The sequence below is a fragment of the Musa acuminata genome, chromosome BXJ2-4 (assembly GCF_036884655.1).
Source record: "Musa acuminata AAA Group cultivar baxijiao chromosome BXJ2-4, Cavendish_Baxijiao_AAA, whole genome shotgun sequence".
Classification (NCBI taxonomy): Eukaryota; Viridiplantae; Streptophyta; class Magnoliopsida; order Zingiberales; family Musaceae; genus Musa; species Musa acuminata.
Genome location: NC_088341.1, coordinates 6711113 through 6736475, shown reverse-complemented (window position 1 = coordinate 6736475; position 25363 = coordinate 6711113). Strand labels below are relative to the sequence as shown.

The window sequence follows — 25363 nt, the reverse complement described above, 5'->3', positions numbered from 1 at the left end:
AAGACACAAGTGATGAGGGAAAAGGTGGGGGACGATCAACATTACCAATTCAGCATAAGCGCCTATGGGAGTGGGGTGATGACCGATAGGGTAAAATTATTATTTTTGAAAATAAATATTTTATCTGAATTTTTTAAACTTTGAATGTTTTGTCAAAAAAAAAAAAGTTCGATATTTTTATTAGAATTCACCCTTAAATGAAATTACGTCAGTAAAAGCTATCAATATCCTTAATTGATTGGTTTAAGGACGTGCAAAATTGTAACCTAGATGGTTGATTAATCCAGGGGCCATTTGCCTCTTGTCGATTCGAGTTGACCCGAATCCATAACTCGGAGGATCGATCCAATGGGGTCGGTGGCACCGTGCAACCAAATCATGGCCCATGGAGTTAGCGTCAAAGGATGCTTAATTGATCACAAACCAAGTGTTCGTTCAAACGGGTGTTCCTTGCAGCAGAATTCTCTACCGTGGGGCGTCAAAGCATGTCAAGTCTTGGTAGAAAATAAAATTGGTGTGGTAAATGAGAATGAACCAATGGAATGCATGGGGGGGGCCTGCCACTACAATAAGTTCGATCGTCTCAACCACTGATTGCAAAGGGTTGCAGCATCGGAGATTTCCCTTTTGTCAATATTCAAAGCTCTTAATGGTCATGGGTTTCATTTTTTATTTTTTTTAAAAATAAATAATATCAATCAAATTTTAAGTTTATTTTTTTTAAATAAGAAATATGCAAAAGGCTTTGATCGAAAAGTTGAGATATTAAAGCACTTTCAAACTTTTCTGATCATCAAGTAACCTTTCGCTCGTATATTAAGAGGTGAAGAAGGATTAAGTGGAGCTAACAAAACACACAGCTTGATGTGCCCATGTTTAGGGTTTAGGGTTATTATTGTTGGTATCGGGAGACATCGCCGGCCTCGTCAATTTCCGATCTTGGTCCCGTTTTCTAGGTCGTCTTTTAAGCTTCCATTCGTATTCACGAGTCCCATCTCCATCTTCTGCTTCCGTTCTTTCATCTGTTGCACCGTCGATCCACGGTACATCATGTACAGTATCAGCTGACCGACTGCAAATGCCACGCCCAAGCCATTTGGAATCTGAAGATAGCAAGCATTTTTTAGGCACTCATTATGCAATACATTACGATCCAAGGTTTAATTAATTAGTATATGGTCATAATTTATCGTTATTTTGTGAAAATTAATCACCTGATGATGTTCTCTTAATCTGGAATGAAATCTATGTTCTGAGCTACTCTTTCGACCCGACTACTTACCTTGCTTGCCATGGCCCCACAGGTGGGTCCCGCTGTTTATCCAAATGGATAGCGGTCAACCGATAGTTGACCACGAGGGGTCTTTTTATTTTTATTTTCCTTGAAAATATATATTTATATTCAGCAAAACAAAAGGGGAAATTTAGTGTCGGTGGGAGGAGAGAGAGTTACAGTGATGAAGAGGTCAAAGCGAATGAGAGCGTAGATCGTCCAGCATATGCCATTGAAGAAAGAAGCAAGCGAAAGGAAGAGAGGCATGAACTCCACGCTCTTCGTCTCGATCACCTGTTTCTGTACCCATGCAAACACTTGTAGTTCAGCACAAATCCTACTCCTCTCATTAGCCTAACTACTCGAGAGTGCAACAATGGCATCTATTAGTTAGGAAGAAGGAGAATGCATTATGAGGCAAGCCATTTATGCTGTCTTCTATTTGTGTGTGTGTGTGTGTCTATATATATATATATATATAGAAAGAGAGAGAGAGAGAGAGAGAGAGAGAGAGGAGATGCATGCAACTGCGTATATTACAGTTCCGAAGACATACCATCACGGATAAGGGAGACGCGTACATGAGGGTTCCGAAGATTACACAGAGCACACCGACGACCAACGAGCGCCGCACGTAGCCGTGGACGATGGTGAGGACGACCGCGGCTACTGCACCGACGAAAAGGATCTCGATAATCAGCACCAGTAGCACGCGGAGCCTCTGGTTCCTCTCGGAGTAGAGGAGGAAGATGATCACGTAAGTGAGCTCGATGACGAGGCCGGAGCCGTTGATGGTGAGGACTAAGGTGCTGTGGGGGTGCACCATGGGCAGGCCGTACAGTATCCAGAACATGCAGTTGAGAAGGGTGGCGAGGTAGGGGGTGGCGTGGAATTGCTCCACGCTTCCGCTCTTCCATATCCTGCGGAATGTTGGGCTGACAACAAGAGATCGAGTCAAGTTACTGGGCACAAAACTATATAAGGGTAGTGCTTGTGCTTACGCTGGCGAGAAGAACAGCACGAGGGCGGTTCCGTTCCCTGCAGAAGCCAAAGAGGCAGCAATTACATGACTGCAGAATAGCATAGCACATAAACGATTTTAAATAGGCTACAAATTATGCTATTTCCATGCTAAGGGAGAGAAAACTGTGACTGGGGGTGTTTTTTGCTTCTCAGGAAAGTACAAAACGAATGTAATGGTGGCCAGACAGTGGAGAACAGCCTTCTCCCCTTCTCTCTATCTCGCCAATGGAATCAATGGGGTGTTCACTCGACACAAAGATGGCAAAACAGTGATGATATCTGAATGCGCACTATAAGGTTGCACGCATGAAAACATCATCAGATGACCACCATTGCCACAATAGGAAGGATGAAGAACTCCACGAACCTAGGATCCCAAACACTGTGCGAATTGTATCGGCTGAAATCCTCATCATGCAAAGAAGAACCAAACCTAGGAACTTCTGTGCTTCTCTAATATAGCGACGATATCTGAAAGACCGAACGGAGAACAGTATATATAGACGCGAATTAATTATTGTCAATTAAGAAAGATAGCGAGAGAGAGAGAGAGAGAGACAGACAGACAGAGAGAGGGTGTTAGGCTGTGCTTCTTTCACCGGTCTCTCTCTTTTAGTTGTGGTCCTGGACGGCTTGAACTCCTCTGGTGTAAGATAGACGCCTTCAAAGAATTAATTTATTGTTTGACTTCTCGTTTTACCTCCTCGGTGTGTATAGCTTTAATCTCCACAACAATGGTCTTTGGAATTCCTTCGCGTCTCCATGACTTATGTGACACAATACCATGAGCATATCGGTCATTCAGCGTAATAAATGCCAATAAAGTTCATGAGATCCGTGAAGGTTCAGATTTCCCTTATTGTAGTTCTTAGTATGGTAAAAACTAATCACCATATACTCGAACACACAGAGAATGATGCCTTATCAGACCTTAAAGGAACCGACGACTCACTCGAGCACAAAGCGAGGAGATGTTGATGGTATAGATGAAAAGTTTTTTGTTTGTTTCCGTGGTAATTATATTTGCAACACCAATGTTTGGTTTCCATCAGAAGGCTATATAATCTGGTGTTTAATGCCCACCAGAGGCTACATGTCATGGGATCCCAACCCATGTGCATGTACATGAATGCACAGTGCATACCTTCTGTCTCTTGTGCCTCGTGGAGATTCCAAATTCTTAATCTCTTTTTATTTTAAAGGGCCCCATTTGGTGCATGTCAATTTCTGGGCACCTTCTGATAACTCAGTAATGTATGCTTGTCTGCATTCTCCTCCTGTTTGAATTGCATTATAGTATACAACCTCCTCTCCATTACGTCTCTAGGAATTTTCTTCACTGTTGAAGGATCCTCGAACACAATTCTTACACTGAACAGATGACGCACGTCAGTGAAAGAAGGTGGCGTAAGAATATATGCCGAGTTCCCTTCTTAGATTGCTGAGCATATATATGTATAGTCCGAATCCCCAATAGGTACAATGAAGTGCCGAATATTTACTGTGCGTTCCCGCAGTAACCTAAACTCCGAACTGTACACGATTCTCCATCGCAGAGAGTACAGACGCAGGCAGGCTTTGGGTCGCATGCACTCATCTAGATGTGCTGCAACATGTGAAGAAAGAGGAGGACACAGTGATGCGTGCTCGTTACGTGGTGATTTGGGTGAATAACTTCGTCTTCCTCCACAAGGTGGAGTTCATCTACTTTTCCTCAGAGGAGAGCACTATAATGTCGTGCAACTCCTGCAGGCACCGCGCGTGATGTCAGCTCACATGTTGGAAGGTTGGAGAAGAGCCAGAAGTCCTCCAGCTTTCCGTAGTGACTTACATGGTCCCTCGTGGCTACTGTTCGGCTTTGTGGTGCATCGTTGCATGTGGTTGCGATGTCCCACTCCATGGCCACTAAGCTAACATATCATGAGGGTGGAGGATGCAGGACGTCGCAGGGATTTGCGACAGCAAGATTTACGCATGTGATGATGATGCATGGTGCCAAAAGAGATGGCAGAAATTGCTATATACTGCTCCGAACTCTCACGTTATATGGTCTGGTGAAGGAGGAGGGCATATGAAACACTTGCGCCTGCATGGCCTGAAACGGAGAAACACTGTTCTCGGGCACTCCATTAGATTCTCATCCGGTGGCACATTGCTGAGTGGAGCCGATCGACTCCTCTTTGTTGGCATCTGCGTAAAGCAAATATCGAATGAATGATGAGACATGAGTGGGAGGATGGCTTCCTTGTGTAATGCTTTTTCTATTCTCTCTTATCGCTTCGGATCCTCTTTATCTTTCGTGGCCAGCCATTCTACCTAAAATGTTGTTCCAAATTCTGGACACGTGTTGCATTTACGTATAGGTTTATGTGATTAGGCAAGCTAAGAGATGGAAAATTAGATTTCGAATATTCTCCTAAATCATGCGAGCCGACAGAAGCAGTAGGCGAGAAAAGAGCGTCGCAATCGGAGAGAAGGGATGCCAATGCTGTCGATCATCTAATCATATACGTGATTAAATTCCATATGCATCAGCTTCTCTAGTGCTTTTCTTCTACATTCGAGGGTGAATATCGAGTCGCATCAAAGCAAAAGGATGACATGTGCAGCTAAAGAAAGGAAGGTGCATTTCTATCTCTCATATATCAAAATAAAAATTACATATCATATTCTAAAAAAAATTATCTAATAATAATATAATAATATCGATCAACTAGACTCGTATTCTTCTCTTAAATAACTACGAATGATAAAAATAAAAATATAATCTTAATATTTGATGATTCATCTTTAGGAGGTTGTATCTATGTGACATAACTAAGAGAGTTTCTCTATTAAGTTAAGATAATCTCTTAAAAAAATTATTTATTAACTCATAATCAAATCTAATTAAATTAATAATATATTTTATCTAATTAAATATCACATGATGTAACCGTAAGTGCTTGGTGCACTTATATATATTTTTTAAGGTAAAATGTATGGATCGCTACCTGCGCACGTTTAAGTTGATTTGCTGACTCAACCATCAAAGAAAAGGATGTTACGCGTAAGTCAGGAAGGAGCACTACAACATTCTTTTTTGTGTGGTGGAAAAGTATTCTCGTCCATTTGCTGATTGTGCGATGAGAGAAACTTGAGGTAAAGTTGATTTGCTGACTGGAGTCTTAGTCAAGTCGTACGCATCAATGTAAGATGTAAAGCTCAATGAACAGTGCCGAGTTAAGAAAATATTCATTCGCACCTGCATGCGTATAAGAATGATATGCATAGGGATGCCGTAGTGCAAATAGGCACGTAAAACTCTTATACTTACGTGCGAGACTGTGGCAAGAGTACTCACAGGAAAACTCTCTCCACTGGCAACGCTTTCCTCCTCCTCTAGACCTGAAGCTCACGAAGGAGATGGATTGTCGGTTGACTCCGATGCCTCACCTTATTCTGTAGTTTTGCTCGATGGACCGACCCGCACGATTCCAGGCATGGCCTCGTCCATTGCCATACGTACAGATGTGTCTGACGAGGCTTTCCTACAGGGAAGAGCCTCGTCGAGTTCCTATTCATGAACTCATCAATTGGGATCGACATGTTCTGCAAAGTGCAAAGAAGGGGTGATCGGTCACTGTCACACACTGTCCAGTATGAATCAAGAAAACTTGAGGTTAGCAAGATGATGATGAAGTCTTACCGGCGAGGTTGTAGCTACTGTTTCAAGAGGAAATGAAGGCCTCCTCTATGGTTGGAAGTGGCACTGGAAATGTCTTGGCAAAACCTTGGCATACATGATCCAGCTTTCACGATTGCTCGGCACAATCATGATCAAATCCATTAACTATAAAGTCAATTGCACCAACTTCAATTGGTCAAAAATTCCCGTTTGCTTGCTCCCCACTAAAAACATATTGCAATTTAGGTGTGGTGGATGCAAGGGACGTGTCCCATCCGAAGCATTGTTTCGTCTCCACTACATAGTAGCCAGCATTAACAGAGGTAGACTCACAGGAAGACCAATGAACAGGCACTTCTAGCAGCAAGGCATGAAGCATTTTTTAGATAATATGCAGAAGAAGAACCTTAAAATCTAGAATAAATAATTAAAAGAGTCCTTCTCATTAAATTCATATCTTAAGGAATTATTTCATAATTTAATTTTTAACTAAATAATAATTATAATTAAAATCTAATCATATTTATAATATATATTACCTAATTAGTTATATCATGTTATAAAAAATTCTCTCATTTGGCCCATTAATTAGTAAGATATATAAAAAAAATTTAAATTAAAATAAATAAAATAAAAATATATTAAAAATTATTTTAACTAATTAGATTTTAAAACTTCAAAAAAATATTTTACACGTGTGCATGAATTTTATAAAATAAAAAAAATAAGTCCAACAAACATAATAAACCATATTAAGTTTGATTACTAATATGAGTCATAACGGTTGTATATCATCAATATCATATTTCGTCCTATGTAGTATAACATTGCTAACCCTTTATAATACCATCCAAAATAATATTTGTAATTTATTTTATCAAGACAATCATGTTATCATATTCAATAATATATATATATATATATATATATATATATATATATTAGCAAGATAGTAAAAATAAATAACTTTAATTACATAAACATTAATGTCAATTATAAAATCTACTTAAATATGTTTTACTATAACTTTTATTGGTTGCTCACAAACTCAATCATAAAAATATATTCTTTCAAACTAGTTCAACAATATAGAACTCACGTTCTTAATTGATATTAATTATTTTTATTTAATCATTAAGTACTTTATATCATAGAACTATAATTTGACAAGTGAGGTTGATCGAAGTATTTTATGATTAAGTACTTTAATCAACTGTGGTTGATCAGACAAAGTCGGATTTTAAAATTATAAAGGTTAATTATTAGCCTCAAGACATGTCACAAAATTAACTTTTATTGTTAATAATATAGTAATATATTATTTTATATTTTTTCCTACAAATTGCTCCTTTAACTAACATAATATAAATTGTAAAGTAGACTTTCTACTATTGAGATAATTTACAAAATAAATATTTAAAAATATTATTATTTTATTTCATATATGTGAGCATATAATCCTTTGTTTTTTTCCATGTAAATTGTATATACTCAAGTTATTTATAATAATTTAATCTAAAAATATAAAGATATTTATAAGAATGTAATAAAGGAAGTACCACTATAAAAAATAAAATAACTTAATATTTTTAGTTTTTAAAATATATTAAACTATTGTTATAATCTATATTTCATATTAGGTAAAATATTAACATATATAATGTTCACTCAAAATTATTTATGGAGGACTAATACTATCCTTATGGAATAGTATTATTATTTTTTGGTATATAACTATATGCCACAAGGATATCCAAAATAATATCATCCTACAATATCACATAATTATTTGAAATAAATTCTCTATTAGAATTATCTAAATATCTTAATTATGTGTAATTATGAATATTATTTTTATCATTTATGATGAATTCTTAATTTTATAAGTTATTAGTCTAGGCCACTATGGCAACTAGAAGACCAATATAATAATATAAAATATAATTTAACATATTTTATAAATAATAAGATATTTATTATGATTTATATTTCATAATCCTATCATTTTATGTCACATTGATAATTACCAGTCAAATAAAACTTAGAAATATAAATTACAAGTAGTATTCACCAAATATTCTTTAATTTAATTTATACTAAAATAATTTAATAATAATAGTTATAATAATTATTGTATATTAATTAACATAAAATAAAACTCATATAATAATTGTAATCATGATAAATCATAAATCATATCTTTATATAAAAATAAATATTATTTTATAATTTCAAATATATGCATCAAAACCAATATCCATGAATATTAATTAGATTTTAATTATTATATATAAAAATTTTATCGATATATCATATGAGAAAACTATAAAAGAAAATTATAATTTATATATTTTTTAACTTCGTATAGAACCTTAAATTAGACTAGTCAACCCTATTTAATTAAGCTAAACATAAGCCCATTAAATCAATCAAAATTAAAATTGACAAAAATAAAAAAAAAATTAATACAAAATTTAATCTTTTTTTCAATTCAGTTTGATCGAATCTAAATCCAACAAAGCAATTAAAATATAGTTAGAATCAAGTTAGATCAAAATAGTTTATTAAATTAGTCAATTTTATAATTGATGACACAAGTCAAAAAAATTAATTTCAAAAGGATAAAATTATAATTTTATTTTGGGATATATTCTGAAAATATTTGATTCTTGAAGGGCAAAATTGTTAAAAGATATAAATTGGAATTAAAAGATCAATACGTGCAAAGCCATAATTTTAATAAATGAAACCCTATTTTTTTTTCTTTTCTTCTCGATCGCCACTTCTTGACAAATGCGGTTGCTACGATGCACGACCATCTACCACTTGCATGCTGTCGCAACTATTCTTATGTGTGCTAGTTCCTCATCGGCGAAACACCTCCACAGTTATGCATCGATAATTGAGCATCGTCATCCCATCACACGACTATGCACATGCGTAGACCGACAACCCCACACGATCACCACGGTGCGTAGTTGTGCTCTAGTGTCCACTCGGTGACTCTATCGATCATTGTGACTGTTTTTGTATGTCGCTTAGCCATTGGGAATCGTAACCTTGGGCATCTAATCGATGCTAGTCGTGGTCAGCAAACACCATCACAATGATATTACTACGATTGTCAATCAAATGCAACCTTGCAACCATCTTAGGTAGTGGCACTATTGCAACTGCCTACAACTAAGACAGGTAAGTCGTTACAAAGTTGATTCACACAAGCAATCGTAATCGTGCATGTGACCGTCCCCAGCTATTGCCACCCATCGTACTTTTGTTAAGTATAATAGCACCTATAGCCACTACCCACGATAGGGCTAAAGACTATTGGAAGTCGTCGCCCTCGATAATACTGTCAATGGTAATTCATCGATTAATCACGAGAAACATTGAATCGTTTGCAAGTAAATGAATGAGACAAAAAAGCAGATTGACAACACAAATCTAATATACAAAAATAGATCTGATATACTTTTATGATCTAAGGTATTTGATCTTAAAATATGGCTTTGATATTAATTGTTAGCATAAAAATTATAATTATATTATTATATAAAAATTTTAATGTCAGAAACTAAAATTAAATAACCATAAATCAAATATTATGATTGTGTATATTTTAATGTTATTCAGAAAATCTTTATCTGATCTGTAAGCGCACCATCGTTCGATCCGAAAAAAGCAACGATGTTGATGATTAACTAATATTATCGTATTTTTTTATCCTTTATATAATAACTTTAAGAGATGAAATTGGAATAAGGACCGAGGAAAAAAAAGGTGAGAGAAGATCTATAATCTCTAACATCGTATATCATATCGAACCTCTTTATCTATTTATAGGTAAAAATATAAAGTTTAAGATAAATAATTAAAATATCCTATCATAAATACAATCACATAATCTCATGTTACAGTCATGCAAATCGAGAGCAAAATGCATGAGTAAAATCACAAAACCAGGTGCCCCTACGGCGGGCTGCTGGGCCTCTCTTCGCCTGATATAAACAGGGGGAAGCCTACAGGCGCAAGACAGCTGAGATAACAGATACTCCCTAATCCGATCCTTGGATTCGAATTCGATTGAATTTCCAGCCCCGATCCAATAAGCACGACTCAACCGACGCCGAACGCCCTGATCCAGTTCCTCGGAAACCCGTTTAGGTGCTCCTCCCTCTCGATATATCAACTCTCCCGCCACTTCTTCGTTGGCGTCGTATTCGTCTCGTCATTTCTTTTCCTTTTCCACCCACCATAATCGCCCCCCCGCCCCCTCTTCTCCTCCGACTCTGCCTCTGATCGCAAGGTTGCGATCCTCGCGCCGCTGGCGGGATCTGGCAGCCCCTCGCCTTCCTCGTGAAGTTCAATCCACATCAACACCCGCTTCCAGGTAATCTCCTCCTCTTCCCCCTCTTTCGGGAGTGTGCAGATCTCTACCCTTTCCCGATCCTGTTTGTCGTTAGTGGATCTGATCAGTTCCGGGGTTTGCATCTAAATGACTCCACGGGGTGCCGCTTTGTGGGCGAGGAGCAGGGCTTTGATGTGGTAATCATCCCGGCTGGCGTGCCCCGAAAACGCCGACATCGTCGAGTCGCTCGGCACTGCCATTACCAAGTTCTGCCCTAGCATATGAGTTTCTGTAGCCGCATTCTACCTCTTTTCCTTTTTCCAACCAAGCATTCACTCTCATCTATATATGGAGTTGAATTATGTTATTTGTTTTGTCTAATCTGAAGTGTTCAGGAAGGGCGAAACATATGACGAGAGCTAAAAACTTCCTATGCTGGCAAGCTAAAGGTTCCTGTAGATGGTAATGCCTGCTTCTTGCTTTTGTTCATGATTAATGTATTCGATAGATCAATGGGATAACATTATGCAGGTGTTAATATTCCTGTTCTTGGTGGGCATGCGAGCATAGCAATCTTGCTTCTATGCCCTCATGTGATTTCTTTGGAGTTGATATCTCGTCTATCATCTATCTATCTATCTAGGATATTTTATTTACCAATGAGATTGTTTTACTTGATGAGAATTTAGATAATAAACTTGCGTTATGGAGATAAACTGCTGATCAATTCGATTAGAAATATACCTCCAATAGTTTGGTGCCACCACTGGATATGGTTTAATATCATGATCATTCGAGCTTCATGTCCCAGATTTATATGGTTAAACTATTACTTCCTTGAGAGAATAAGCTTAGTTCAAAATCCACTGGTTTACCAATCGTAAAGGAATCTGTTCATAAATGTCAAGGTAATACATGAAAGGAGGGGAACCAACTGGAAGCTCTATTTGGTCTGTTCCATAACGGTCTTAGTCTAGTCCAATCGACACATGGTTTTTTTATCTTGTTCTGGATAATGAAAACTTGTTGCTTCGAGGGGTCTTTTATCATTTGGTATTCCTCTTCCCGGAAAATGCTGTTGCTTAACAATTGGGTCCCCTGCGGCTCCCCGACTCTTCCTCTCCTGCGGCCCTCTCTCTCGCATGCTAACCTAATCCACCGTTACCGCCCGCCTCTTCCTTTGAAGAAGAGGTGCGTACGAGGAGTTCTCTCGTGCTCCCTTCGCCAGTTCGCAAGATCGATGGAGGGCGAACGGCGACCCACAACGGGAGAGGAAAGGGAGGAGGGTGTCCCCTCGATGAAGCTCCTATTCGTCGAGATGGGCGTCGGCTATGATCAGCATGGGTAACTCCATCCGAACTCCGATTGAATCGCGTCCTTTCTTCCTACAATTGATTCCTGTTGGTGTAGCTCCTCTTCACGAGGATCTCTCTCTCGTTTTGTCAGGCAAGATATAACCACCGCTGCGATGCGCGCTTGCCGCGACGCCATCTCTTCCAACTCCATCCCTGCTTTTCGACGAGGTTAATAGTTCCTCTTTTCTTTTCTTTCTCATGTTTATGATTAGGTATTCTCCTGACCTTGAGGATCTTGGATTGTTTGTTGAATTGGCTGCTGAAAACTTAGGGTTGAGTCATTCTTTAAGCTTGCTGAAAAATTTTTGTCCTTGTGTTCTCTGTGCAGGGTCGATTCCTGGTGTTAATTCGGATCACATGAAGCTTGTAATCAAGCTAGGAGTCCCTCGGTCTACCCAGCATCTGCTCGATATTGAGATGGTTAAATCTGTCTTTCCTTAGTGAGTCTAAATCATTAATTCCCGCTTGTTTCCCGATCCTTTGAATTGTCTGGTTCTTTGAGGTTGTTGATTTGGTAGGTATAAATGATGCTTTTACAATGCACTTGGCTTCCTGCCTGGGATATATTCATTGCAATGATCACGATGTGTATAAGCCAGGAAGTCCAAGTGAATTAATCTTGAGGTCAATGAAGCGACACTAGTTAATTAACAAGAGGTCTCTTAAGTTCTTAATGGAATTGATTGATGAGACCTTCACTGATCAAAGTGGCAAGGTATCTATGGGAGAATTTACCAAAGTCTATATTTGGAAATTATCAGTTACAATTTCCAAGTATGGTTTGCAGAATTCAGTTAGAAAGTTGGGTAACACACATGCAATTCTTATCCAGTAAATAATTAACTGGAAAGGCTATATGCCCGCCCAGGATAATGATTCTTTGATAATCTGTTATATTTGTAAATGACTTAGCTGTTTCACTAAGTGGTATCAAACTTTTAGAGCTGCAGGAATGCTTAATTTAATGTCAGAAGAACTTTGATCTATCTTGTATATGAGTTGAATACTTTTCTTTGTGTTCCTTTTGTTTTCCTTTTCTTTTTCTTGAGTAGAATTTTGTGCTGCAGGCTTACCAAAGTGAGATATGTTTAAATGAGGATTAATCTTATTGTTTCTGTTTAACATGTGCTCTTGAGTTTTTCCTACTGATTTCTTGTTGCATTATTGATTCCTTATCTAATTAAACAGTAGCCCATACAAAACATTATATGATAGAAAACTAGCTACTTGTTCATGTCTATATCTAGAGTTCTTTTCACCGAATAACCTAATCTATGAATTTCTGTAAATTTGCAGCATTTATAGCGTGACATGTCTGAAGAAGCACCTCAGTCCTTTGCTGTTTTATGATAAATTAGAATTAGCATTTCTTGCCTCTATATAACTTCAGGAGTTGTTGAATTTGAGAAATATGTTTGAGAAGATTTATATCTTTTTCTATGACATCCTCACGAATATATTGAGATGATAGGTGTCCAACATATGAAGCCATTTCTGACAACCATTATGAATTTGTTTATCTTATTGTAGTGGCGAAATTATTAAGGTGGAGGTTGTCGATGGAGGGATGATATGCTCAAGTGGTGTTTATCTTGAAGCGATGGGAGACAAAAATGATGATTGCTACATAGTGAATGCTGCGATATATGTTGGCTACTGATGCCTTTGTATGGTCGTCCTTGCTTCTGTCTTTTCCTTACCTTTTCATTATAATGCTTTCATAGAATGTCATTGCTAGTCTTTCAGAAGGTTATGTAGGCTTTATTCTGTGTTCTCTTAACTTTAAAGTTTTTCTTGGAGTAATAATAATCGTAGTAACTACTTTCTTATTGTGATTTATCTCTGGCAAGTTTTGTTATTGGCATTTTTTTTTCCTTTTATCTCTTTTCACTGAAAGACACATACGTGTTCATTAGTTGATTTCACTAAAAAGCAGGCTTGAATATTGGCATTTGTTCGTATGTTAACATTTCCCTGAATCATTTGGCATTAGTGGCAGTCTTGCATATTCTGTTTTACAATCTGGATCTGCAGCTGCAGCTTCGTTTAGTCATTGATCAAAATATTTTTGTTGGAAGAATTAGTTTAACCTCTTGTGGTATCTATGGAGCTAACCATATTGTCCACCATCTCATCGTGTAACGGACAACTCAAGGGAAAAAAACACATGAATATGAGGTTCTGCTTCCAAACAAAGAACTTTGCATCATAAATTAAACTATTGCTACTGAACCCTCTGATATTGATAAAATGATACTTTATTGGTATGACAAATGACAATGTTACAATTTTGCCACTTTTTTTTTAGGCATCTTGATTTCATATTTGTCCAAGCAAGAGATTATTATCACCGACCATACCCCCCATTGAATCACTGAAGAATACATTAACAGATATTGAAAATAATTCTTCCTAACTTCTAAACAGTTACCAATTGTGTACTTTCTAGTCCTTCCACAAATATTGTCAGAAACATCTATTCCATCAACAGAGTGCTGCATATAGGATCTGATTCCAAGTATCTGGAAGGCCGGAAACGCACCAGTGGCTGCAATCCATGCCTGCGTGATCTCCACTGTATGCAGATGGATGTGCGTCTTTTCTGAGTTGGGAGAGCAAGGTTATGTCAAGCAGATAAACTGGCTTTGTCATGGTACTAAGAACACTCTTCACGATGCCTTGAGCTGGAACTGGACCACCAGGGTAAGTTGATCCTTTGACTGGTTGGATCTGTCTGTAACAGTTCTTTGCACTTGGGTCTCCCCAATCGACCCCTCTGATTACAGAATTAAGGAAGAAATGATTTATCAGCTCCATCAACATATCCTATAAGACCTATATGGTTGCTTGAATTTCTTTACTTGATGCATTTCAAGGGAATGAATAGAACATAAGTCTTCTTATCTTTATTTTAAATTCTTCGTTCTTATTAATCTTAACAATAGCTTATGAGTGTTCCTGTTCTAGCACATACACAGGAAAAAAGTGAATTATGATAGAACCATGTAAGGGATGATTTGCATCTGTTATAAATTGAATTCTGGAGAGAGGAAATCACTGAAAGATTCAATGTTAGGATTAGAAATAGCCAGTGGTATCTGATCTCAGCCTTCATGTTTGTCTCGGTTATGCACCAAAGCGTACCAGAAACGGTAGAAGTCTTCTCATGTTTATTTCAAAAATTTCTTCTTATTAATCTAAAAATGAAGGCTTGAGTGTTTCTGTGTTGGTATACAAGGAAAAGAAGTAAATTATGATAGAACCATGTAAGGGATTGATTTGCATTCCTTGTAAGATGAATTCTGGAAAGTGGAAGTCACTGAAAGATTCAATGTTAGGATAAGAAATAATCAGTGGGATCTGGACCTCAGCCTTCATGTTTGTACTGGTTATGCACCGAAACAAACCGGAAATGTAATTTGTCATGATTTAGCATGACCCAGCTTATCAGGAGAGCAATTGACTGTATTAAGAAGATTGATACCTTGGCTGCTAAACAATAACAGACTTTGCACTAAGCTAATTCTCTTTAAAACAGAAGTAAAGGTTTCACTCGGTTGTCTGTTTTGTGATGATATTGAAGACTATGAAATGTGCTTTTGCAAACTATGGTTGTGTGGAGGTAAGCAGAACATAGCTGATCGATACCAATGTTCATTACATTAGGATGAAGGAATCTTCTTGAGAGCTGTGGTAGTAGCAAGTAAAAAAAGATTTTAGCCTGTCTATGATTATGGGTGGAGTTGGTTTGTCTAGAAGGAGAGAAATCAAAGTATCTGTAGCAATAACCTGAATGGTGAGTTGTTTGTTTGGAAGGAGAGAAATTAATGGATCTGTACCAGTAACCTCAATGGCAATTGAGTGGGTCTTCAAGCTGATGTTGCTCAGGCACAGAGATGGTGTAATCTCTGTTGCGAGTTAAATGTTTATCTATCTATTTTCTCTCTATTTTTCCTTTCATTTATTTTTTTAATCTTTCTTGTTTCTTATTCTTTGTCATTCATACTCCTTAAATTTTTATTTGCATGTTGGAAGGCCTCTTCCTCCATCTTTTAGTAAAATAGAGAACTGATTTTTCTTGCATATCACAAGACAAATAACAAACATTAAGGTTTGGATCCGATATGAGATAGGCATACTACAATCCTATATATGCAGGCTTTATTGGTTGCACAATGATTCTTGTCAGCAATGTGTTATCATGCATAAGAGAAACACTTTTGACATCAGTCATTTTGATGTTGTTGACAAATTGTAAAGAGCTTCTCATTTTTATTCTTGTTAATCTCTAAGCTTCTTGAATAACTAGTGGTGGTCCGATCCCTGTGAGATATTGGGGGTCTTTATACTGAATGTTAGCATTTGTGTTAAAATTTGAAGACATGGATTTTCAGGTTTCCTTCTTGTTACAAAGCTGATGCATTTGTCCAAATAGAAACAAGGAAAACATAAAGATGGTTGGTTCATTAACAGCCAATGCTTTTGGCATTGTGAGAGAACTCCAAGAGAAGGGATTAAGATTCCTAGAGGGAACTGTTAGATGATGTTCTGTACATATTTCAAGAAATTAGTTCCTTTTTCGTTTAAGCATATAGTTGTTTTCATGTATGTTTTCTTTCTGTTGATCGTAATTTACGACTGACTGTGGTTGTAGAACTTACAGGTAATGGGTTGGGGATATCCCTTGGAAGAAGACTTTGGTTGTGGCAGGATTGACGTTGGAATCCACCCATTTGGCCCAAGTAGTTAGCCCCTTGTTGAAGGCCAGCAACCTATCCATGTCTCGGTAAACCTGGACTCCGTCCTGTACATAGTCCCATCTGCACCACAAGATTGCTGTTGTTAGACTGACATGGTAGATGAAATAACAGCTTTTCCAAAGAATAATGCAGGGTTCTGAGTTAGGGCATCTCTCACACGGTTGGCTGTTTCCTCTGTGAGTCCACCAATGCCAGGTATTGAAGATTAACACGTCGGCGCCCAGCCACACCGAGCCAGATTGGATGGAATCGAGCTTCAGGACGCGGCCGATGGGTTCGTTCACTATGTCCACCAGGTATGTGGTATGGTAGTACACTACCGACACTCCATAATCCTGCAGTAGCGCCTGTTGTTAGCTGTAGTTTCATTTAATTCTTTTCCATGCTTTCGCTGTTGCACTCATGTGCTTTCATAGTTAAAATCTCTACATGACTGGAGCAGCAGGTGAGCTGACTATTTCAGACTGTTCTCTCGTTTGTCTCTCGATATTTTTGGGTATATGACGGAGTTTGTTTTGTGAAAAATGCTCATATATAGGCTAGAATCCGTGGCAGAGAGTAGCTTGCCACAAGGTAAATTTTGTTGTTAGATGGCCCTTCTGAATCACACGAGGGCTTACTGCTGATGCGAGGCAGAACTGTTCTTGGGACCCCAAATTTTATTCCCATTGTAATACCCAAGAATGCTTCGTCGTACAAGATGGGTGTAAAATAAAAGCTGAGGCAAAGGTTCAGAGAAAGGAGAAAAAGGCGGAACGGTTTGAGGTGACATGAAACAAAGAGAAACAGTGAATGACAGAAAAGAGAAAAAAGTAGGGGCAGGACGAAGCAAAGCAGAAGCCGATGAACAGGGACCGATTTGGTATCTAAATGAATGAAAAATTGGATTGTCAAAATCCTTTGTCGGGTTTGCACTCTGGCCATGATGCATTGACCGGAAAAAACGCATCGCCATACTGGAGGCCAGATGGAAAGTAACGCCAGTGATGGCTCTTTCTCGATGGCATGTTCTCTGCAGAAGATGACAGAAGAATAAGAAAACTCGGGGTTTTTACTCTTTAGGAAGCTTATCAAAAGGTCATGGCTAGTTGCCTTGGTGCAGACGAACTGAACACTTGTTCCAATCTCTACAACTTTAAGAGGTTTCTTATTATAAAAAGCGGAACGGCGCGTCACGGAGTTCGGTCATTACCTCTCGTGACAGGAGCTCAGGAAATGCCAATTTGGGGAGTTGGTGAGGAAAACAAGATTCACAGTGCAATGACATGCCTTGCTGTTGCGGTCTCCCAGGATATGATGAGTGTGATTCCTTCTTGGATACAGACACGTGAACAATTGGGCACCACCACCACATGTGCCAGCGGATGTGATGCTTGAGATCTTGAATCTCCACGAAACAAAAGAGCGATTCATAACAGTTTGGAGAACAAGGTAGGGGAAGGAGGGTTGATGATGATGCTGGTGATGAGAAGAACAGAGAGGGGGATATCGCAGAGGTTTCAGAGAGAAAGAAGGGCACCTCGAATGCGATGGTGGAGAGAGCCTCCTTTCTTGTGTAGGTCGTCCTGGCATTCGGCACCGCGGCATGAAGCATACAGCCCAGTGACTGCCACTGGTTCAAGCTGATGGAGTCCCCCACAAACATAATCTTCTTGCCTTTCCACCTCTTCAGCAAATCTTGGCCGTCGAACCTTCAGGATTCCCCCATTCACTTGGTGCGAAATAGCAGCGAGTAATGAACACAGCAGAGAGAAGCTAACCTTGGGAGCTCACAACCATCAGGCTTCCACCTGTACTTGAGGTACATCTTGTCGGTCCGGCCGTATCGCTGGCAATCGAACTCTGGCTCCAGAAAGGGGCAACTTGAGGAGTCGTAGAGCGGGTAGGTCTCGTCGTAAACCCACCTCCCTCGGAACATGTTCTTGCAACTGACACCACTCGCCCTCTCCCACTTCCTCGCCGACCCGCCGTTGTTGCGACGCTTGTGGGCTAAGCTCTCTGTCGTTATGCCATGCAAAGAGGCAACTAGAAGTAACAGTAAAGTGCAGTGGAGCCCAAAATTCCCGAAGGTTTTGGAACCCATATGGGAGGGGAAGAAGAAGAAGAAGAAGAAGAAGAAGAAGAAGAAAAGAAGAGGTGATGGCGATGGGAGAGAGGATCTACAGATAGAGCGGTGTCAAGAGAAATGGAGGTGGTAGAATTTATGAAACTGAGCTCACAAGGATTTGGCTGTTCTGCTATTTGCAGCGGTTCACTTTATTGTTCTGTTCACGGTGGTAAAACGAGGACGGAGAGGAGGGAGGGAGGATGTGGCATGTCCTTTGCGAAGGGGGCCGAGCCTGGACAGGTTTGGAGTGTCAGAAGCATATTGCTATTGAGAGGTGATTTCAAGGACTTGCTTGGTGTCGTGGAGTGAACCCGCTTTGGGTTGGCTACATGCAAATACGTGTGCCATCTTTGCCGACTGTGGCACCATCCATCTGATGTGGTTGAGACAAGCGTCACATACTAATCCCTCGGTGGCCATTCCATGGACGGGCATGGCTTGTGTATAAAGTGGCAGCATGTATACTCGTGAAATACTCTCTTCAGACCAGTGCTTCTGTCACAAGAACAGGAGATCATAACTTCCAACCATGGGAGGGATGTAGTACTGCTTTTGTAGGATGTCACGTCATTGGTGAGACATGCACCGCAGCAGATCCATGAAATTAGGCTTTTTTTGGTCTTCGATTTTATTACGACGGTTGTGATCATAATCGAGTCCTTTTAATATGTTTATATGCACACATATTTAACATGCATATGTTCACATGTTAAATATTCTTTTATCATCGTTCTCATATTATGTTTAGGCATATGAAAAGTGACATGGATATAATATATTTTGATGGATAATTATTAGGAGAAAATATCATTCACATATTTGTAAGTATGATATAACCCTGATCTATATGCGCAGAGTCGTTCGAGGTGGAGAGCACCTTCTCTTGAGTCGTTACATGCACAAAAATCGAAGTTGAGATAAGCTTTCTGAGTTGGCCCTTCGATGTTTATGTTAGTATCGAAGTTAACTCTCTTTAATTTTGAGTTCCTCTTGTTCGAAGTTGAGGGTGTGTTTTTATATCTGACTTTGAGGAGACGGAATATCTTAGAAAGATTCTATAATGGAGGTGGTTTATAATCAACTCGAGCTGCCCATTGGACTCCCAAAAATAATCTTATGAATATTTCGTAGGGTGGTAGTTTGTGATTGTCCCGAGCTGCTCCCTAGACTCTTAAGAATATTCTTATGAATATTTCACAGGGAAAGCAGTTCGATAACTGACTCGAGCTGTCTCTTGGACTTCTATTCACGTAGGTAAGCGAGTTGTTTGAGTCTCTTTCCTCCCATGAGCCTTAAGTGGTGTGCTGGTTATTTATTCCCTATAATTTGTCCCCCTCCCAAAGGTGTGCTTTAGAGCTCTTGGGTTCAAAGTGTGTCATTTGGTTTTTTCAGCACGAGAGAATTCGGGATCTCATCCTAAGGGTCGAGTTTTTCTGAATTAGGTATCTCAGGCAATTCAAGCCTTGCACCTCCACCGTGATGAATTTTGCTTGGCACGGGTCGGATTTTTCTCGACTCATGTGCCTCGAGCATCATTTAGCTCGATCATTCGCCATAGTGAGTTTCTTTTCACGCAAGTTGGGTCTTTCCGGCTTACACGTCTCAAGCATGTTTCGTCTTGTGCCTCCACCGTAGTAGATTTTGCTTAGCGCGAGTCGAATTTTCCTGGACTCATGCGCCTCGAGCGTTATTTGACTTGATCCTTCGTTATAGTAGATTACTCTTCACGCAGGTTGAGTCTTCTCGACTCACGTCTTGTGCTTTCGTCATAACAGACCTTCTAGTGCGGGTCAGATCTTCTCGATTCACGTGTCTCTTCGGAGCTATCCCGAGAAAACACTTGACTCAATCGCGGGGGGTGACTATATTATAAGAGGGGAGAGTTTGCTTTCCCTGATCAACATCTATAGTGGGGGGAGAGAGAGTATATCTTCTTCACATCCTTCTCGATTGGTGTCTTGGTAATGGAGGAGAGAGAGAGACTAAGGAAACACTTGACTCAATTGCGGGGGGTGGTTATATCATAAGAGGGGAGAGTTTGCTTTCCCTCATCGACATCTAAGGGAGAGAGAGTATGTCTTCTTCACATCCTTCTCGATTGGTGCCTTAGTAATGGAGGAGAGAGAGACATTCGAGTGACGCCTTTTCAACATGATCCTGACACGACACTTGTGTCAATCACATGAGAAGCGAAAGATTTCTCGATTAATTATCACTTGAGAGGTAGAGGAGAGAGGGATCATATCTTCCTTGATTATCACCTCAACAATGAGAGAGAGAGAGAAGGAGAGATTTCCTCATGTCTTCCATGATTAGCACCTTACCAACGGGAGAGAGGAAGATTTCCTCATATCTACCTCGATTAGCGCCTCAGCAACAAGGGAGCATCCCTTCGATATGGTCCCGAAAGAACACTTGTACTGATCGTGAGAGGAGAGAGATCGTCCCCTATCTATAAACCTCCCTTAGTCTATTTAGTGAGGTTCATTCCACTCTCTTACCCTAACATCAAATGTCCATATGTTTGATTCCTTATTACCTCTAAAAAAGAATGCAATCAAGAATTTATTATCCATTTGTTATTAGTATCTTTATTGGTCGAGCAAAAAATATATATATTTAATAATTATTTATCATCATAGATATCAAGATTCTTATTAATTTTCTCATTGTTCATAACACATACGGGAAAGAGTGTCAATTTTGCAAGTATAAGGGATGATATTTTTTGTCATAAATAAAAGGTTTAGGAAACCGATCTAGAGAGACTGCCAACAAAAATACATTGCATGAAAAAAAAACTCATTACAATTATTATCGAAAACAATAAAAAATACAATTTCCTTTAATGCTATCATCACAAACAACATTCTCCGTAGAACTATGTAATCTATCTATATAACTCATCTTCTCTATCTTAGATCAACTGCAGAACTTAATTCCCAAATTAGATCAATTGCGGAAGCTTAGTTCCCAAATTTTTTGAAACAATATCCTATTACAAAATCCTCTGATCATAATCATAACTAGAAATATCTAAAATCTGCATTATAAAATGTTCATCAAATGCGGCGGTTGTATCAAGTCGAGAGTGATGATGACGAAGGGAAGAGAAAACGGCTACGATGGATGAAAGCATAGGCTAAGTTATCTCATCCCCGGGAGCAAGGGTGAAGCTCGAAGAAGGCTAAAAGTAAAGGGATCAAGGTGAACACAGCGCTTGCTGGAGAGAGCTTTGGTCTTTCTAACATTGAAGGAATAATCTCCAAGGAAAAAATCAGCAAAGGAAAAAAATAGAAGTTACAGGTGGGGATGATGGCACTGACGAAGATATTGGAGGGGTTTTGTAACGTCCCTTAAACTCGATCATAAGGGACTTCAAGATTAGAACTTTAATAAGAGACACTTCAAGTAAATTCTCCAACAAGGCGAACTGACAGGTAAAAATCCAGAAACATGGGTTTTTTTTTTTTCTTTCTTTTTTTGGGTATAACTCGCCCAAAGTTTAATACATCATCCAACATAAATTTCACCTATTTGTACAACCCCACCAAGTAACCACAAATCTCAAGATATAAATTGCCTACCTGCTCCCACAATAATGGGTTCATCATTTAAGAGGCAGCTTTCGTGATCAACTGATTGAATGAATGGACATGCAAATTCACTCCCAAAAAGAGAAAGAAAAGGTCTTAACGGTGTTCACTTAGAAACAGCGAAGCGAAATAACGGTGGTGACGCTCAGTTCAACAGTAGAGCAACTTATTAATGTTTATATAATCTCAACGTGAGATGATGCCTATGCATCAGCCCAAGTTCGAACACCAACTTCTCCCACATAAACCCCTGAAATGGTTTATCAAGAGAACAAAATTGAACAGAGATAAATTCAATTCCTAGTCGTTTCTGCACTCGGGAAGCTACAGGTCAGATTCTTGTCACGGTTTAACAATTTAATATACTGAGATCAATTCTAATCTCTAACTCCACCATTGGAATTGGAGCCTCGAGAAACGATGTCATGACATAAAATAAATCAACATGTCTATGCAATCTACTCTTGCGAATACCTAAACACCTCCTCCAGGTTTAGCACCCCCTTACCCTCTTCCCGGGGATCGTTAGGCCATGACCGTCCGGCTGATACACCGGCCACAGTAGGCCGTTCAATCATCTGAATGTTGCGCCTAGACCCGCTTGAGCTCTCCGACGCCATGAACGGTGGCCTTGCGTCTTTCCCGGTTAGGCTCTGCACAACAGATTTGAAGTGAGTCGCATCCGTCTCGACGAACTTGGTCTCGATTATCTTCACCCTGGTACCTTGTCCTGACATGGAATTCGAACTCTTCCTTGATAAAAACTACGTTGATAGATTTATGGAGGCAACCGACTCGGGTATATAGAAGCCGTCAAAGATATGTTGGATGCCTGCTTAGACCCAAGAGAATAGTCAAAGACACGCCGGTCATGGATTCATGAATGGTGACCAAGCGAATCTATGGATTAAGATCTCCACAAGGTTGGCAAGACAAAAAGGTTCATTATGATAAGTTACTTTTACCTGATCCCAGGTTAATAATGCTGTACCAATTCAAAAGTTAAACATTGACATCCAGTATCTCCTATAGCCCGGCCCGTAATAGTTGAATGTTCCAAGGTGGAGTGGTTGGAGGGATAGCTGACATCTTTAGCTGCTTCATGGGTTTGACCAAAATTACCGGTCGCATATACAACTTATTGTAGAAGCACAGATAATAAATTGTGTCTCATATATCACCTAAAGCTCTTAGACAAATTGACGATAATTAAATTGTAACAAGGAATATTAGTCCTAGAGACAATTTTCATATACAAACAATTATATTGACCAAGTCATTTAATTGATAATTGAGCAGAAAAAATATATATAATAAACGTTCTCTCAATATGATAGAGTTTATCTAGAACGCAGTGGATCCCTCGCCAGTTGTTTCTACGGATGAGTGGCTGGAAGCGATGCTCTTCTCTATAAATCTCAGGGAAGATCTGAGCTCCCTTCGTGCAGACCTTATGTAGAAATTTACGAGAGATTGTTGAAGATCGCAGCAGGACAGCATCAGATGTTATCAAATTGGACACGCAAACGGGAGTCCCTCCACCAATTTGCAAAGTCATGTTCTAGATCGTAGATGAGAACTCTGGGATCTAGTAACGTGGTATCTATTGAATGCTCAAGCGAACGTCCGGTTTACTTGCAGTTCTGGATTGCTCTAATCGACGGACGCCTTTAGACCTTCTGTTTCCAAGGACTGAAAGTTTCGCTTATAAGCCATAGGGAGAGAGACGGAAACCGATAGCCGTAGAACTTTCATCATGAGAATTAACGGGGAAAATACGTAGATAGATACTCCAGATCAATCAACAAGATGACAACGCTGACCATCTACGGCTTTAAAAGATTGGCTACTTTATAGACGCTACCTATTACCCCTCCTTATGCATCATTTGACGAGGGTGCAGGTCTTGCCGTCATGGACGAGGTCACAATTAGACGTGCCGTACTCCAAGACCTGAAAATTAGAAAAACCACAAGGTTTGGTAGGCCACGTCAATGATTTTTAGTGAGTTCATAGGTGGGCTCACGTTTCCTGGTTAACTTCAAATTTTGGCCGATGATCGTTTGTCAACTTAACTATACCGGCTAGTTATTGGAGCCTAACCACATCTGACCCATTCTAGCTACTGATGATATCTAAAGCAACTTATGCTAGCGGATCAAGTTTATGCTGAATTAGGATATTAGCTAATCGCATTTTGAATGGGTACAGACTGAGAAAAGATCGATATAAAAGTTGGATGAAGACGAGCTCAAATCCCTACTTTATAAACCATATTCGATTAACGGATCGAAAAAAATTCTCCGTGTTTGCTATCCATAGGATTAATCGTCAGTCAGATATTTCTAGAAGTTATTTATGTATATCCAGTCCATTTATGTCGGATTAGGGTTCCACAAGTAAAAGAGGGTAGCTAGCAAGTTGTCTTGTTTAGTTGACACCGGGAATGAACACAACTTAGCTTGACGGGGCTGATTTCTCTTTGCAAGATTGAGTTGCAGGAGAAAGATGGAGACATATTTCATTGTGCCCGCCCTGTAATCAGTGGATCCTATTTGTTGCAGAGAAGCTAAAACACTTCTCAGAAAGATGTTATCATCATGCATCCTCAGAGAAGAGGAGGATTACTAATTTGTCATGGCTATAGCTGAAGACATCGGCATTGAGTGCTTACAGCGACACTCGAAACGTACATCGGCCGGGCCAGTTCCACGCACGTTACTGATGATATCACATGTTCTTAATAGTCATAAGATCTGTTTCCATACTTTGTTGTTACGGAAAAATATCATTGATATCCTTATCAATATGACGTGATTCTTATCCATATGTCGTAGTTATCCAAGATGAAAAGCACCTTCTCTCGACTCGGCACCTACATAAAACCAAAGTCGAGAGAGACTTTTTGAACCAATCTCTCTGATGCTTAAGTTAGTCCTAAGGTAAGTTACTCCTAAGGTCAGCTTCTCTAGGTATAAGTTTTCTATTTTCCTTCCCCTACTTGAAGTTAAAGGTATATTTTTATACCTGACCTTGAAATGATATAATATTTCATAAAAAATTTATAGAAAAGAGATGATTTATAATCAACTCAAGCTACTCTAAAAATATTTCTGTAAATATTTCATATGAGAGATAATTTATAACTAACCCGAACTGGTCACTGAACTCTCGAAAATATTCTTGTGAATATTTCACAATGAGGCAGTTGGTAATCAATCCGAACTACCTCTT

General features: G+C 39.0%; 3 protein-coding genes across 9 annotated transcripts; 1 reads left to right on the top strand and 2 right to left on the bottom strand.

Annotated features, from left to right (window-relative positions):
* Window positions 1–793: 793 nt before the first annotated feature.
* On the bottom strand, window positions 794–2784 carry LOC135609741 (bidirectional sugar transporter SWEET4-like). Its single transcript, XM_065103316.1, has 5 exons — window positions 2664–2784; window positions 2275–2311; window positions 1830–2208; window positions 1454–1573; window positions 794–1103 (listed from the first exon to the last, which is right to left on the bottom strand). Exons 1-5 carry the CDS (start codon window positions 2710–2712, stop codon window positions 927–929), a joined length of 762 nt encoding a protein of 253 aa, XP_064959388.1. The 5' UTR covers window positions 2713–2784; the 3' UTR covers window positions 794–926.
* An 8518-nt stretch (window positions 2785–11302) lies between these two features.
* LOC103980981 (uncharacterized) lies at window positions 11303–16864 on the top strand. 6 transcript variants are annotated; one of them, XR_010485857.1, is made up of 6 exons: window positions 11303–11655; window positions 11758–11834; window positions 11995–12106; window positions 13197–13333; window positions 14158–14369; window positions 16330–16864. XR_010485857.1 is itself a non-coding variant. In XM_065103314.1 (5 exons), exons 1-4 carry the CDS (start codon window positions 11384–11386, stop codon window positions 13324–13326), a joined length of 591 nt encoding a protein of 196 aa, XP_064959386.1. In that variant the 5' UTR covers window positions 11343–11383; the 3' UTR covers window positions 13327–13333; window positions 16330–16864. The 6 variants fall into 6 exon arrangements, 3 of the variants coding, with proteins under 3 accessions (XP_009395811.2, XP_064959386.1, XP_064959387.1); XR_010485859.1 differs by lacking the exon at window positions 14158–14369 and having other exon boundaries at window positions 11343–11655; window positions 16330–16452; window positions 16559–16864; XR_010485858.1 differs by having other exon boundaries at window positions 11343–11655; window positions 14172–14369.
* On the bottom strand, window positions 13948–18509 carry LOC135609740 (protein trichome birefringence-like 37). Of its 2 annotated transcripts, XM_065103312.1 has the most exons (5): window positions 18187–18509; window positions 17946–18117; window positions 16586–16761; window positions 16328–16486; window positions 13948–14442 (listed from the first exon to the last, which is right to left on the bottom strand). In XM_065103312.1, exons 1-5 carry the CDS (start codon window positions 18507–18509, stop codon window positions 14151–14153), a joined length of 1122 nt encoding a protein of 373 aa, XP_064959384.1. In that variant the 3' UTR covers window positions 13948–14150. The 2 variants fall into 2 exon arrangements, with proteins under 2 accessions (XP_064959384.1, XP_064959383.1); XM_065103311.1 differs by having other exon boundaries at window positions 16328–16761.
* Window positions 18510–25363: the final 6854 nt, after the last annotated feature.